Here is a 16,117-nt window from a genome sequence, read left to right on the forward strand (position 1 = left end):
GATTAATGCAATTAGACCATAGATTTAATTTCAGTGGAAAAGATTTTCAGAAAGATCAGGAGGCTGCTACACAGTTTCCCCATTGTGGATCATTCACCTGGATCGGGACATGCAGGAAGACTTAGACATGCTTCTTAGACAGGGCAACATTGAAGCCACATGCTAGGAAAAACAAAGGCACTAAACATAAGGCAAGTGACTGAAGCACAGACATTCCTATTTGGGGGACACATTCCTTACAAACGCATTGATTAAATGTCTTATCTCCAGAGGAAAATAGGTCGCAATAAAATATGTCATTTCCAATTGGGTCCAATTAATTGTTGGACCTCCATTCTTATGAATGTCACATTTATATACTGAACGAAACCCACCAAATTACACACAATTTAGGCATATTGAACTGCTCCTTCAGATATCTCCTTTCACCACTCTCACTGAAAATCTGTTTGATCTTTTGGGGATACTATATCACACTTCATAATAAAATTTGTTCTGTAAATTCTTTTTTTCTGTCAGCTACCTGTCTGGATGCAGTTTAGTGCTGGAGTAAAAGAGAGTTCTCTATAATCAAAGCATTTCATATTTTTCTCAACACTTTGTTGCCCTTAAGGGTCTGGGCTAGTCCAGTTTTACAGCTGTATCTCTAGAGGTATCTAATTTTGTCAGTGTTGGGAATGCTCAGTATTATGGACAAGTTCCTATTGCCATTTTACTTCCTGGGTCAGGAATAGCAGAATAATTTCTTTTTTTAATGAGAACACACAATCTTTTTTATTTCAAGAAAGATTTTTGCTTGGCTTTTTATGATCAGGTGTCTCTAGAGGAATATCATGGCTTTCTTCCATGAAATAGCACCATCTGTATCATTCAAGCACACTTGGTATTTGACAATGCTGTTTTTTCTTTTTTTACTACAAACTCAAAAGTTCTACATAAATCTTAATAGAAACAAAGGGAAAGGAAAAAAAAAACAACAAACCGTCATACCAAAACCCCAAAACAAAACCACATACAACAAGCAATTTACCAGAAATCCAAATGCTTGCTCTTTTGCGGGACAATTTTCATTATAAATGTATATGTTATAACAATAAAACATAAACAAATCCCCTGCCAAAGTAAATGGCATCACAATCCTCTCTATAAAGACGGTGAAAAGCGGTGTTTTTACTCACCCCTTTGGGATCTGTATGTTCTGCCTTCTTATATTATGTTAACATTCATTATATTCTGCACATATCAGAAAGCTTTTGGCAAAACCTTTCATTTTCTTTTCCCTGGGTACCAAGTTAGGAGTATACCCAATTAAGGACAGCAAGTGAATAGTATTATCTGTAGCTAGCACAGTAGTCATGCTAGAAGCTTGATAATCTGAGCTATGTAAATCACTGTGAATGTGACATGATGCATGAGGCAATTTTAGTATGGTCAGATTCCTAATCGATGCGTGCCAGAAACCGTGGTAGCCGTTGTATTTATCCAGTGCTGATTAAGAAGCTGAACACAAGACAGTAATTCAAAATCCCCATTCTGAAATCTTTGCTAACAATAGGCTGCTATTATCACTATTAAAAAAAAAGCAAGTTAGATTAGTATTACTATACACCCAACCTTTTTGACAAAAGAATTACAGACATTCTAAGAATTTAATTTATATAGGAATTTGACTCTGCATCTATCCTTAAGGTGGGTTTCCTCAAGTGAGGCAAAATTCAGACTTCCTTCACAGTGCTTCAATATTTCGTTTAGAGCAGAAAGATCTGGTCCCTGTTCTTCACTGGGATTGGAGATTGAATTCTTGTAGGAAAAAATGCTGAGCAACAAAACAGTATGCCAGTTAATAGGATCTGCTCTGTATCAGCCCTACAAATTGGGCAATAGATTATCTTTTCCACCGTAACTTACCTTGCTTGACTTGTGATCTACGTTAAAAGTTGCAATTGCATCCTCAGTTTTTTTTCTGCCAGATTTAGTTATAATATATTCAGCCAGCCTGTTAGCTAAATAGGTCTTTCCTGTGCCACTGGGTCCCGACAGAATAATTCTGCGATGCTCCATCAGTAAATTAAAGTACCGCTGGGTAATTGGCTTAGGAATTAATGTGTCAAACACAAAACTGTCCAAGCTGTTTTCTTCCACTCCTGGGAACAAAAGAAAAGAAAAATGGCCTGTCCTCATCTTTGCTGAAGTAGGTATAGGTTTGGCTTAGCATCTGATCACATCAGTACTACGCTCAAAGCAAGGTAAGATACTTCTGCCTAAATTAAATTCCTATCAGTCTTCATTACCAGGGAAATACTTATAACCTTCCACAGGGCCAAAAAATTAAACAGTGGTAGTGGGACAAGATGGGTGGAGAGAGGAAATCAAAGTAAATGTGAAGAGAAAGCTCAGTGAGACAAAGATGTATGTTTCAGACACTACAGGGAACCATGACAAAAAAAAGGTCAAAGTGACAGCCACAACGGTTACCAGTTGTCACATCAATTTATGTATAGTTCTTTTGAACCCCCCCCCCCCCCCCCTTCCAATAGCAAATCCCTACAGCTTTTGAAATGTATTGATTTTTTTCCTGCGGAACTGGGTAAGGCATAAATATTTCTCAACATAATCTCTGTTTTGGGGTTGTTTTATTTTTGCCACTAATTAGAAATTTGTACTTTGCTGTGATTTGGCAGTCAGGCAGAAGAGGACAGAGATATTCCTAGATTTGCCTCAAAATGCTGCACTGCATTGGGTATTGCACAATGTCATACAGAGATTTTATGTGATAAATGAGTCCTTAAACTGGAGAAAAAATACGGAAAGGTCGGGTGTAAGAAAATAATATGAAGGGATGGGGGACTGCAATGAAGAACTCTACAGTATCTGCAAAAATATTCTTGGGGTTTTACCTTTCAGGTTCACAGTGATGACGTTATTATCTCCAACCAGGTATCCACAAGGCAGCAGTTCAGGCACTTCTAGGCTATGGGCTCTAATTACATCCCCTATACAATAGCTAGCAATGCAGTCAGAGCTTAAACCCAGGCTAGTAGTCGGATCCACTCGGAAAATATATTCCTGAAATTATATGAAAACGTAAGACATACAAATAAAAATGGTTATTGAATGACAGCATCTTGGAAAATATTTTGGTACAGGTGAAGTCACCTGACAAGGAGATTCTTGCAGTCACATTCAATACAGAACTGCCTACAATCATGAAAAAAGAGCAGCAAGACTAAGAATAAAGTTTAATAGTGGTGTTAGCTCTATGTCAAAAAAAAACCCAAACAAAACAAAACCAAAAACTTGGCAAGACAAAGAATATAGAATTTTTCTTAAGAGAAAAGGAAAATTTAATTAATACTTGAGCCAGTTTTTCAGTGTCTTACCTTAAAGAGACGTCTGATTACACCGTCTAAAACGTCCCACTTTGTTTTTCCGCTGACTCCAATTGATCCTATCAGATATGCATGTGGTTTTTGATCCTACAAAGAGAGATTTTTGGAAACTGGACTAAAAATGGTGGCAATTATTTTTCTACACAGATTCATAATTTTCCCAATGAAGAAAAATAATATTATTTAGAATGTGATGTTACAGCTTTGTTAATATGCTCTGTGCCAGAAATAGGTATCGATGATATTACTTTGTTACACCTTTGAAAGGGAGGAAACACAGTATCTTATGCTGCTCTTTGATTGCATCTGTGTTTATAAAAAGCTGAATATAAATAAAAGTTGCACTGTATTTATATTTTTTTGTAATACAGAACATGAAAACACGACAATGCAATCCCAAATCAATTACCTCAGCAGCATATTCATAGTTGCACCCTAAGGGGTCCAAGGCATAGATCTCATTTATAACAACCTTTAAATGGAGATAGCAAGTCCCAGAACATCCTACTGCTAATTAAACGGAGAATCAGTAGTGTCTGAGCTGCCACAAAGGCAGAAGGAAGCCATGTGACATTAGTCTATGGAGAGTGCCTAACAGTACTGAGCATGGATAACAGAGAAGAGATCTGCTACCTTCAGGATATTTCCCTTCAGTTCCTGGCTGAAAATACTGAAACAAGGTGAGCTACTATACTGCAAGATCTGCCTGACTTATAATTCTGCATCTAGACCTTTGGGTAATGAACTTACCTTGGCTCGACTATAGCCCTTGTTTATAGTGACTAAAATTTTCACGCTATGACCTTCTTTGTGGAGTGCTCCATCAGTGACATCATCCAACAAAATATCTACAACAAAAGGAGGGAAGTGATCAACCTGACAAATCACATCAGTTTTGTTCACATCATCAGTCCAGTATTTGTTCAAAGGATTTTTCGGTTAAAAAGAAAGGCTGCCATTCCAACAACTTGCAATGATTTTAATCTGCACTTATTCCTAGTTCACCTTTTCTGTTGGAGATGAAAAAAAAGTTACAATTTGTCAATTTTTGAAGCAATATTAGGAGTCCTACTCATGTAGAAATGAATAGGGAATCCACAAACAAATAAATTCTTGCAGTATAGTCTTTGCTTTCTTTCTTGGAACTTGTTCAAAATTACCATATGTCCACAAATTAATGTCATTTAAAACCTAAATTAAGTGTATATCTTTGGGCACTCATTGTGCCCTTTAGAATGTTGTAGGAGAAAACCAAGAAAACCTTGCATTGATATGTTTGCTGTTAAGTAAAATAGCATTTAATTTCTCTTTCCAGCTGATTTCTTTACTTTCTGTACACATGGTATGGATAGAGTCTTTTTTATCCCCACAATACAGGCTTACAGTATCCACTAGAAAACCATTTTGCAGTCCTCCAGAATATGCGACTCTGTATTCAGCCATTCCTTTAAGAAAATTTTTCTTTTTTCTTGGAGGTAACGAGTGATGCTGATCTGCTCTGTGCTGTTGTTTCTACCTCTTCACTAACTTCCAAAATGAGGAAGCAGGAGGATGCATTTCTTGCTGAAGGCTGAGCCTGCAGTTTTATTGTAAGGAATAAAACTGTTGTCTTCCTCTGGAACTTCTGTTAGAGATTTTACTGTTAGACACTTAAACTAACTATCAAATTAGGAGAGATTATGGATTTGCATTTCTTCAAAGGGAAGCACAGTAATCCCCTACCCTAAATCCTGCTCGTTCTTATTGTGGTGATCGAAGAAAAGCATCAACTTCATGTCATGGTCTGCACAAGGCCAGATTTCACCCAAATTAAATGAGGTGCCAGTAAGATTCAGTCACTTGCTCAAAGCAAAACCAAATAAGACTTATGAATGTGATTTCAACGAATGTATTAAATAATAAGTCGTCCTGTAAAGTGTTTGATAACTTACGCTCAGATCTAGAAAGCAGATTCTGCTGTTGGGTATTTTTTTTGGTTTTAGGGCTTTTTTTAATTGATCAAAGGAAGAAGCTTTTTTTGTGTGTGTGTGAGATTGAATAAATCTGTTTTTTTCCAGGCAAACAGTTTTTCTGTGCCACCAACACTGAATGTGTCACTTCACTTGTCTTGTGTTTTGGCAAATTTGACAAGCCTCAAGAGTTTCCGTAATGTCATAGTTCATCTGAGGGCAATTTACAATATAACTGATCCCCCTGTGAAATTTTTCAATCTCTAAATGACCCTCACGTAGCCTTTTAAATACATTCTTCTGTAAGTCTTAAGGAATGAGGAACCACACTATGGCTAGAAAAAAAATTCCACTTTCTAAGAGCTCTCCCTCTCACCGACAGAAGGGGCTGAGAAGATGCCCAAGGGGGTCTAATTTCATGGTGGTGCTAATTGCTTTAATTACCTCCTGCCAGGCCTCCTGATGAGGTGCACTATGGTGTCTCCAGCTGACTTCTTGTCTGAGCTCTAGCACTCTTTTCATTGGACAGTGCAGACAGAGTCTTGCACGGGTCCTTGTGTGCTGCTCTTTACTCCCGTGACTGACTGAAATATGGGTGTCTGTGACCACCAAGCACCTTCCCAGCTTGCCACTCACACCTATCTGGAGGAGATGGTCATACACTTAGGAAGTGGCAATGGACAGCTTTGGTCACTTCCAGGTGACCATGGTCATTGGAGACACTGATCCCCCAGGAAGTGCCACGGCATTTTTCAATATGATGAGTCAAAGCCCTCGTTATCTCTCTCAGCTTAGTCCCCAGCATGATTAACCTGTTCGTATCTCAGGGACTTTTGTTCAATAGCACTCCAGCTGCTGCAGAAATCCCACAGGGCTTGGTAGGAAGCTGTCACCCTTCCAAGTTCTCTGGCACGGCAACAAAATGATAATCACAATGATCAAAAAGGCTGGATTCATAATCAAATGAAATCCTCCACTCCTCATTAGGCATCCTTATTTCTTTAATTTCCTATAAGCAAAAGTAATTACTTTGCATGCTAGAAAAACATTTAGAACCAATAACGCAGAAAATTATATAACGCTTATATTATGTTTATTTCGGTATCTAGACAGAGTTAGTGCCAAGCAACAAAGTGCTAATGGCTGCTGCTCATGACAGAGATTCTACAACTACCTTTTCGAAAAAAAATCTGTACTGGTTTTTATTTTATTTTTTTAATGTGTGTGGATGTGTGAGCAGGAACCATAGTTAAAACTTTTTGTCCCTGTTTTTGCAACACTTCATTGTATACCGAGGTCCAGCTCAGGCTCATCTGTGCTAAAAGTTAAACCTGGCAAAAAAGTAGGCTGGAATGTAAATAAAAATTATACTGATTTTCATATAAAATTTGATATTAACCAGAAAAAGTATTCAAATATCGGTGTAATCAATGACTGGCAAGATAATACGACTAACTGCCAATCCAAATTATAGTCAGGCAGTTTGGCACATTCCCAGTTGCACTCTTGCCTAGACTCTTTCTACAATTATTAGCCACATTTTTATTGCTTCCAGAGACTGCATTATACTTTCTGTGGAGTCTATGCTAATGAGCACTGCTTTGCTTCTGCTCTGCTCCTGGTTCTAATGTTAGAGACAGCACTTCTGTTTCTTGGCTACATTACCTAAACAAGTGTAGAACGCTTATTATCATAAACTCTATGGCATGGAAAATAATCAAATGTTAATGTTCAGGATGTGGACCAAAGTTCTCCTTGCTTTCTCTTCTTCACTGAACACAATGAGAGTGCTTGATAAGCCAGGCGGGGTTTGGCTCCTGTGATAAATGATGATTTGGTCCAACATAGGCTAACTAGCTGCATCACATTTAAAAAATGTAAGGGATAAAGCTAACTGAGACCATCTTCTGCCCCAGCTGCAAATATGAAACGAAGAGAGCTAACTGAATGATAAAAGATTGGTAAACACAAAAAAAGAAGAAATTTTCATGTACTGTGCTCATATTTATTCCACAGGGACAAGAGAATAAATTTATACAGTTTCCAAGTATACTACAACATACTGTCCTTTTCAAATAAATTCTAAACTAGATGACCAAAGGGCGTTGTAAACTAGGTAGGTAGAGAGTATCATAGCTAGGAACCAAGCAAACATAACAGTCTGTTACTATTATTCAGAGCCTTCTAAAAGCTACAGTTTCATACACGACTGCCAGCATTCTTTGTCATCTCCACTAGTGAATGCATAGCTGACGTTTACCTGAGTGATACGAGACATTTTAATTTTCAGGTATGCCTTTTATATATGGTCCATTAAGAGTGTGAAAATAATAAATTCTAACTAATTGCTGAGGTATGTATGTGCCCAAAGTATGTTTACCTGATGTAACAGATTCTGTGACGTTTAAATTGTTCAGAGAAAGTCCTAGTGACTGCCGTGATGAAGAAGATGATGTGCTGCTTGAAGACTCTGATGACGGCCGGGCAGGCTTTCCAGTATTTCCAGTCTCTGCCTTTAAACGATCATTTTCAGCTTTCAATATCTCAATTTCATTCTGTATTCAAAAGAAACCAACATAAAAGCACAGGAGGTTATTCTTTCAGAAAACCACTGGGGGTACCCATTCTGGCGCTTGCTGTTCGCCTGCAGGAGGTAACTGGTTTACCACTTTCACAGCAGTATGTAGCACTACATATCAGAAGTATAACGCAGTCAGTGAAAACTGGATTGCCTTCACTTCTAAAAAGAAGGGAAAAAAGCCCTATAACTTTGTTTCAGCTTTTGCCTCAATACAGTTCCTAAACAACATAAGCTTCAAGCTTCTGTGTTTATTGTACTGTTGACCATAATGCAAGCCTGGTGAGACTTTTTCCAGCTATCCCCATTCTTATAAGCTACTTTCTGTTGTGAAATATCTTAGGTAACAGTCAGCTAAGAAAGTTATTTTTAAAATCTCGGATATGTTATTGTTTCTAAAGGCACAGAAAATTATTATTGCCATTGAATGTAAAATTTAAGCAGTAACTTCGCAGAGGAGAAATGAAATTAAAAATGGCCAATTAGAAATTTATAGTTTAACAGTTTCATAACCCCTCTTGCTATTAGATAAGACTTTTTGATCATTCAAACATGGGATTGTTCACATAATGGCCAGCAAACCCTCTTTGATGAAAACATACAGTGACAGATGAATCAGAACAACTCAAAATTTTTTTCAGCTAAATCCTCTGTGGTGCCAAGTGATTATTGAATGTACAATAATAAAATGAAAACTTAGCCTGAGAACAGCCTGGTACCAGCTAACTCTAGCTTTCAGTCGCTTCACGAAGCACAGTACAAAGCAACTGCTTATTCTTGCAGATGGTTTTGCACGTCAAATTGAATTCCACATCCACTAACACTCTGCTAAAAGTCCTGTTCTTTTATGAGGGCTGTACAGCTACATTATACAAGTAAAAATATAAGGAATAGCACAACAAAAAAACCCCGCAACAGCTACAGAAAGATTAGATCATATAGGCAAAGGTGAGGAGATAGTGAAAGGGAAGGGACAAACCAGCACAATAGTGGAAAAAGGTAATAGATGAATGCACCCGCTCAGCCTGGGGTTCAAATCGGGAGCTATCGTGAAATGAGTCACACGATCTCCATCTACTCTACAATTTACGCTGATTTAATTACACAACTCTTAGCAGGCTTCCATTCATCTGAGCTTTAGATTTTTAAGGTGCTTTGAACACACACAGTACTCATATGTCATTCTCACCAGTCCTACTTTTTCCTCTTACCAATCCTCGTCAATTCTCCAAAATGTCACAGTTTGGCAACTCCAAGGCAGCTGCCCATCCTTTTAGGAAAACTTCAGAAGAAGTGGCAATTACCAGCAACTGCACCTGAACTAGTCGCCCCGTCCAGCTTTGGTGAAATTCAAACTTTGGAGGGCTGTGACTAGAGCAGGCTCCTCTTTCTGGGGAGTCCACCTGGTTTAGGCACTCATATCCCAGTGTAAGACCGTCATCAGCTGATAAGCTTTCCCGTCCTTCTCTCCACCATTGCAATTAACTGTATTCTATCCCTTACAGTTCTTGAAAAATTTTGGTGGCTCCAGATCAAATGCTTTACTTATGTCTGGACAATTGAAACCCATATTTATGGACCAGTTCTTGATTATTCTTCCCCCTAATTGAAGTTCAGCCAAATATCCTGTGCAATGTTGGCACCTAGTGGTGTGAGCACCTGGTTGGATGGCAGGTACCATAGATGTTTAAAGGTGTGGCTGAGACTGCTATAGGCATGGTATAAAGAAAGAAGTCTAGAAGAGACAGCAAGCATCCCAAATCTGGTAGTTATGACATCAGCCACTGTGGACATCTATACAAAACTGCCTACAGGTGCACCTCACCTAAGCACCCAGCACAGAACAATTCAGCTGACAAGCCCCTGGGGCTGGATTCAGCTGTGTGAATGTGGGTTTCCAGCATCATTGTAAACGTGGTCATCCATGGGTAGAATGCTAAACCTGCAAGTCGTGTGCAGATGCAAATACCTGAGGCTGGTTCAAACGCTAATAGGTGTCTACGCTCAAACAACTCAATTTCACCCTCTACACTTATTTTAGGATGATTTTAGGATCACTCTCCAGGCCTCACTGCTGCAGGACTAAAACTCAATTGACTACAACAGGAGTTTATCACTTAGCTCATACCTAGACATCTAAACGTAGCTGTCCTAGTCTCAACCTTATTCCCAACCCCATGGCCTTGATTCTGTTTCCCAAATACAGGTTTATAGTGCCTTGTTCTATAGTATCTCACCTGTCATTCCAGAAGGGCCCAGATCTACTGAAGGACCTATGTCATACTGTGTGGATGTTGTAGATACTTTTGGGCACCCACCATCACACTAGACACTTGTATGTGTGCCACAGAGCTAAGTCCCATAAAACTCCGTGCTTTGCTGAAAAATACTGCCATACTTTCTGCATCCTTTCATGCCTCATGAAAGGGAAAGTATTCTGATGAAAAATGTGCTCAGGAAGGATTTTGAGAAGTGCCACAAAATAGTGTAGTGAATTTAGTGATGCTGGATACAATAATTTAGTTCAATTTTACATTCTTTGCTTTGGCAAGCCATGACTGGGTTAGGAACAAGAAATGATGAGAGAGAGTATGCACATACACCCCCACCCTCCCCCAGCCCAAGGATTTAAAGCTCTGTAGAAATCCCTTCTTGATCTGCTTGTCTGCCATGTTGCTTTCCCCAGTCATAGGGTTTTCATAACAAATATCCTTTGGACAGGGATTATGTCTCCTTCCCTCTCTCTTAAACATATTTTAGCTATTAATATAAATGCTCAGAATATCATTATTATAAGGTGAACAACTATCATACCCATCCTTTGGAAGTATTGTCAATCTAGCAATTTACCTTGTATCGACAGTTTTTTGGTACCTGAAACAAAGCACTGGTAAAGGAAATACCCCAGGCATATCTTTGGTGTGCATCCCTGTCATCACTTAAGCTACTGCACTGACCTGCATGCGGTTCATGGCTTCCCGAATCTGATCCAGATGGTGTGCAGAGCTCAGGGCTTCAAGACGAATGTCCGTTAATTTTAGCTCTTTCTCCCTCAGCTCGCTCTTTAGCTGAAGAATAATTTCAGCTTCTGCCTCTGTGCACTCACAGATCCTAAAGAGGAGCAGGAAACAGGCAGGAGATTAAAGGAAGGTTCTCCCCCCAAAGCCATGTCATTACTAAATATCAAAGTACAGAAAATGCTGGCTGCTGGTGAAACCTATGACTGAAAAAAGAATCTTATCAAAGAAACATGAAAAGACTCAAATTGCAAATTAAAAAAAGGAAAAAAGCCCTCTCCAGATGAAATGATCAGCTTGCTTTATACCTTTCCAGTTTAGTTAGACAGTTCACTAAGGTGAACAAAAGTTGTAAAAAACTTTTTTTAAGTGTGTATCATCCATTGGTTTTAATTTGATTTTATGTCTGCATCATTTCTTTGGTGCAAAGGTTATGATTTCCCTAAGTAGCAATAGCCAGAACTGAAGTATACCAATTAAACTGCGCTACTGATATTTATTATCTGTTGGGAATCAACAGTTTTCTCTGTTTTGAACAGGACACAAAGAGACAGTCCTCGATTTCATGTTCTAAAGATTTTGATCTGTAATGGTTTTGATTTGTGATGGTTGAGTTTTTGCCTATATATATATATATATGTATGGTATCTGAAATCATGCTAGTTGGTCTGGGTTCTTTTTTCCTTAAAAACTGGATTATAAGTAATCACCATTTGATTATTTTTCATTAGCATTAATTTTAAAGGAAGAAACCATCATATTATGAGAAAAAGACCAAAACATGACTGGTCCAGGGACCCACAACTGTCCAGTTCTCATGTCAGACTGTTTTGCCTCTCTGTGTCATCATCAGACCTAGATCTGTTGCATAACAGAACCAGTAGAAAATAAAACACTGAATTTTGGCTACATTGTCACACTAAGCAATATTTTCAGTCTAATTCACTAAATGTTATTTGTTCTTTATTACTGCCACTATAAGTAGTTAATATTTGCAGGACAATTTAAATAGGAAAAATATTTTATAGTAATAAGTATTATTATTGTGATTATTACTACTAATATACAAACAAGAAATACAGGTCAACTTTTAACTGCCAGAATGCATGCAAATGCATTTTGGGAAAGAAGGTGCAGCACTCTTCAGGTCAACAGTTGGGTATACAACTCCATGCCCCACACTCAATTTTACCGGGATCTATGCTTGTAGACCACTTGACCGTTTTGCCTTTTCTTTGGTGCCCAGACTAGAGATGACCTGCATACACACGTATTAGACAGATGCAATTGGAAGAAAGTAAAGGTAATGGTTTAGAACATGAGACTCAGGTCAAGAAAATATATAAAGGAAGTGTAAGCAAAGGGAAGATGAAGAAGTTCACGGCAAATAAAAAAATATGGCTAACTGAAGAAGCAAAATAATGAATGTCATTCACAACATGCACAAACGTTTTAAGTGTGAGTAACACATGAACAAATGTATAGACTAGGATTTTTTTTTTCCAAATATTATGGTACAATTCTTGGTTTGATGTGCTCACACCTATGCTAACCAAATAAGAAATGAAAATGTATTTACGTGTATATATTGTCTCATACAACAACTTAGACAACTGGAAAGTCACGTATCTGTCAGCTATTTTCTTTTGGGCTTTTTTTTGCAGTACATCTTGAGAAGAGATGGACAAAAAGACCTTGGCAAGCCAACTTTAAAGAAGATAAAAATGAACCAGCAAGTAGGACTACAGTTCTGGAAGAAGCAGGAAAAAGCTGTCTAGACTTGTAAGATAAGGAGAATGTAAGCAGAAAGCATGACTTGAATTTTCTTTTGCGGATTTCTGAGCTCTTCAACACTCAACAGTAAAATTATATAAGAAGATGAGACTTCATCAAAAGGAAAAACCCCAAAAAGATAAATTAGCGCTCCTGAGCAGTCACAGAAAGAAGCTCAGAAGCCAGACTTCAGACAAAGGTTCAAAGTAGTTAGAAAGAAAGAGTTTTACTTTTCCTTTCTTGTTACAATCTCAGGATTTTTAAATAAATATGTTGCTTTGGGTAGAAGGAGTAAGTCAGTCAAGTCATGATGTTTGAACAGAGGCTGCTGACAATTATGAAAAGTCTTGAAGGTGACAGAAGTTTAAATTATGCAATGAAAAACCGAGTCTTCCAAAGAAAGCAACATTATCAATATAACAGGCAAGGAAATTAATCTAAATAAATATGTTTTACACGATCTCTCTGTGGAAGGGAAGGAATCTATGATATCCTGTGTAGAAAGGTCACAATAATAAAAATGCAGTAATATGATCAGAGAGGTCAGTGTTTAAAAATGTTACAGAGGAAGAACCAGAAGGCTATGAACTGGACAGAATTTCGGAAGTTAAGGCTCAGAGACCAAATAGCCATGGGAAGAGCTTGGGATGAAATACTAGTTATGTAGTTTTGCCCTTGATAAATTCTGGAAACAGCAGTATATCCAGAGAGAGAGCAAGTCAAAGAGAGAGAGAAAAAAGCAGGGTTGCCTGAAAGGAAACAGCGTAAGGTTATGAGAGCAGATCTGTGAATCATAAGTAAATAATTTTGTAGAATAAAAGTGTTTCGTTTAAGTTCAGGCACTTTCTATAAAGGCTTTTACTACTGATTTTTAAGTTGATAACAAATCAGGCTCAAGGATTCCAAACATGTAGAAATCCTCCTCCCAAAGCACACATATACCTGAAACCATAAAAATGTGAGCTTCCTATAAAAAAACCCCAGCCAAACTAGAGATCTAGATGAGTTATTCCTCACTAGTCAGTACAGAGTGTGAGGAAAGAAAAACATTTATTGTGCAGGGGTTCCTTTTGTGGGAATATTTGCTGTCAAACTCCTAAACTTGGTAAATCATTAGAGTCGATAAAAAGTTGATCATAAAAGGCATCTAACCTAACGCAGGGAAATTCTATTCTAAAGCTCAGGAATTAGTCATGAGACTAGAATTCCCCAGGTGCTTTAAGAAAGAGTCGTTGTGACCTGATTATTCTCAATTAGGACAAGGAAAGTAAGGTTGGCATGAGTAGTACGCAGTTGTTGGGTCAAAGGGGTTGATTTCCGCAAACTGAAAGAAGTTATGAAATTAGCAGAATGAAAAAAAAAATATGCAGAAGAACATGAATAGAAGCTGAGAACTCCATAAGAATATATTAGACATCCAAAAAATAATGAAGAAATGGGACAGCTTTTGACTGGTGACTTGTTCTCAGTCCTGAAACCTTAAGGATGGTGATTTGAACAAAAAATAAAGATAAAATTCCACAAAAAAATCTAAGGTGATAAAAGAGGGCAAACAGATTAAAAATAATACAAATTAGTAGCTAAAAGGTAGATAAAGTAATAATAGAAGGAATGACTATCTTGTAAAAATTCATAGCTACCTGGAAAATAAAATGACATTTTAAGTATGTCATGAAGAAAGGCAATTGTAGTGTTTGGCCTTTACTAAGTGGATATGGGAAAGTTGTTAATGGTGTAGGGAGAGTACAACATAGGCTTTAGGACATGCATTTGGAAAAAAGTTTGTACTGCTAGACGATTTTGAGTAAAGGCTGTGAAAGGAGGAGAGAATGACCTGAGAAAGCTACTGGAAAAGTAGCGTGTAAATGGAATGAAGCTCACGAGAAATCTGGCAAATGGATTGAGCATGAGATTGAAAGATCATGGCTGTTGGCAATGGTTTCTGCACTGCAAATGGCTGCGCTTGAGGAGGTTTGTTTCACAGTCCAACCCATTTGGGAAGAAAGGTTTGCCAAGAGAGAGACTTACGCAGATGCTGACTGCGATGGTTTCATCGATGTTGCTCCACACTCTCCTGAGCTGTGGGGCAATTTGGGTGAGGAAGGCAGAGAGGAGTCTGTCAGCTCTTCTATGTCCGAATGTGAGGAAGGAGGCTTGGTGGACTTCTTCTTTCCAAAGGCCTGTTTGAAAGAGCTTCTTAGCTGGAAAACAAACATAGAGAAAGATTATTTTCCTTGTCACGGCAATTTGTGTGCAGCTCATGTTTCGAAGAGTTAGTTTGCAGATGCCATCCTAGCCACTGCCTGAGGTCAGTATACAGAAGCGAGGTATTAACATGTGCAACACAGTATCTCTAAAAACATGATACAGTGCTTTGTTTCGACTATTAATCCAGCGCAGCGCAAACGTAATGCTATGGAAAAAGTGCAGGACCGAGTGGTACGGCTATGGGAGAGGGGTGCTCATTTAAAACCATTAAGCCCCAGTGGAATCCCATTCCCATGGCATTCCCTTCAAGGGCTGGCTTTAAATAACCACTTTGCATCTAGGTACAGGCAGAACCTGCTGTTACTAAATGCTGAAATCGAAAGACGAGTCCAATTTACTGGGTTTGCCAATTTACTTCCCCCGTTAAAAATTTGAATGGCCAAAGTATGCAAATGCTATGGTTTGGATCACAAGCGAGAGGGTTTAAGCTGGGACATGAGGCTTGCTTTGCTGTACTGCTGAGAAGAATGTTAGCTGAAAGGTAAATACTCTTTGCTGCAGTTTCCTTTAGAGTAGTAAGATCTCTGAACGTACAAGCATTGCCTTTTCCCTCTAGAAGCTCTTACCCAGTATCGAAAAGGGACAGAATAGCCAAAGAGCCATTTATTTCAGGAGCCAAGATGACAACGGTTTTGTCTGCAGTAGATTTTAACTAGCCCATTCGTTGATACCTTTATCTAAATCCAGAAGTTGTTCATCTCAGGAAAAATGTGGTTGTTTTTTGTTTTTATTTTCAGAAAGTTGTTCTGATTAAAATTGTATAGAACTCAATGACAAACTGGTTCCTCTATAAAAAATGAGGTATTCAAACATGTTATTTTTGTGATATAATTCGAGAGAGGGGAGTGTGACCACTGATCAGAGAAACATTATTTAAGTCCTTTCCAGCTCATGATATCTAACGAGAAAGAAATGGATTTTGGCTACACTCCCCCTTTCTATAGTCTAAACTTTGAGATTAAAATGAATAGAGACAAACTGAGAAGACATAAAGGATAATCTGTTTTTAGAAAGTATAAAAGCCTACTGCCAAAATAAATAGCAATCATGCCAAGATAGGGTTCTTTAGAGATGCATGCCAAATTTTCCATGGTTTATATTCACCTCACTTCCTCTAGAGTTCACCTTGCAGAAACATGAAAG

General features: G+C 38.2%; 1 protein-coding gene across 1 annotated transcript in view; it reads right to left on the reverse strand.

The window, feature by feature from the left end:
• Positions 1 to 16,117, reverse strand: part of NAV3 (neuron navigator 3) — a gene marked incomplete at its 5' end in the record, with an annotated part of 193,789 nt that overhangs the window by 9,143 nt on the left and 168,529 nt on the right. Inside the window, 9 exons of the mRNA XM_009892466.1 lie at positions 1,905 to 2,144; positions 2,898 to 3,066; positions 3,381 to 3,476; positions 4,140 to 4,237; positions 7,719 to 7,893; positions 10,874 to 11,027; positions 12,126 to 12,191; positions 14,735 to 14,907; positions 16,079 to 16,099. Of these exons, the coding sequence (XP_009890768.1) occupies positions 1,905 to 2,144; positions 2,898 to 3,066; positions 3,381 to 3,476; positions 4,140 to 4,237; positions 7,719 to 7,893; positions 10,874 to 11,027; positions 12,126 to 12,191; positions 14,735 to 14,907; positions 16,079 to 16,099 (1,192 nt within the window). The remainder of the gene's footprint in view (positions 1 to 1,904; positions 2,145 to 2,897; positions 3,067 to 3,380; positions 3,477 to 4,139; positions 4,238 to 7,718; positions 7,894 to 10,873; positions 11,028 to 12,125; positions 12,192 to 14,734; positions 14,908 to 16,078; positions 16,100 to 16,117) is intronic.

Source organism: Charadrius vociferus, unplaced genomic scaffold (assembly GCF_000708025.1).
Source record: "Charadrius vociferus isolate BGI_N301 unplaced genomic scaffold, ASM70802v2 scaffold839, whole genome shotgun sequence".
NCBI classification, from domain to species: Eukaryota; Metazoa; Chordata; class Aves; order Charadriiformes; family Charadriidae; genus Charadrius; species Charadrius vociferus.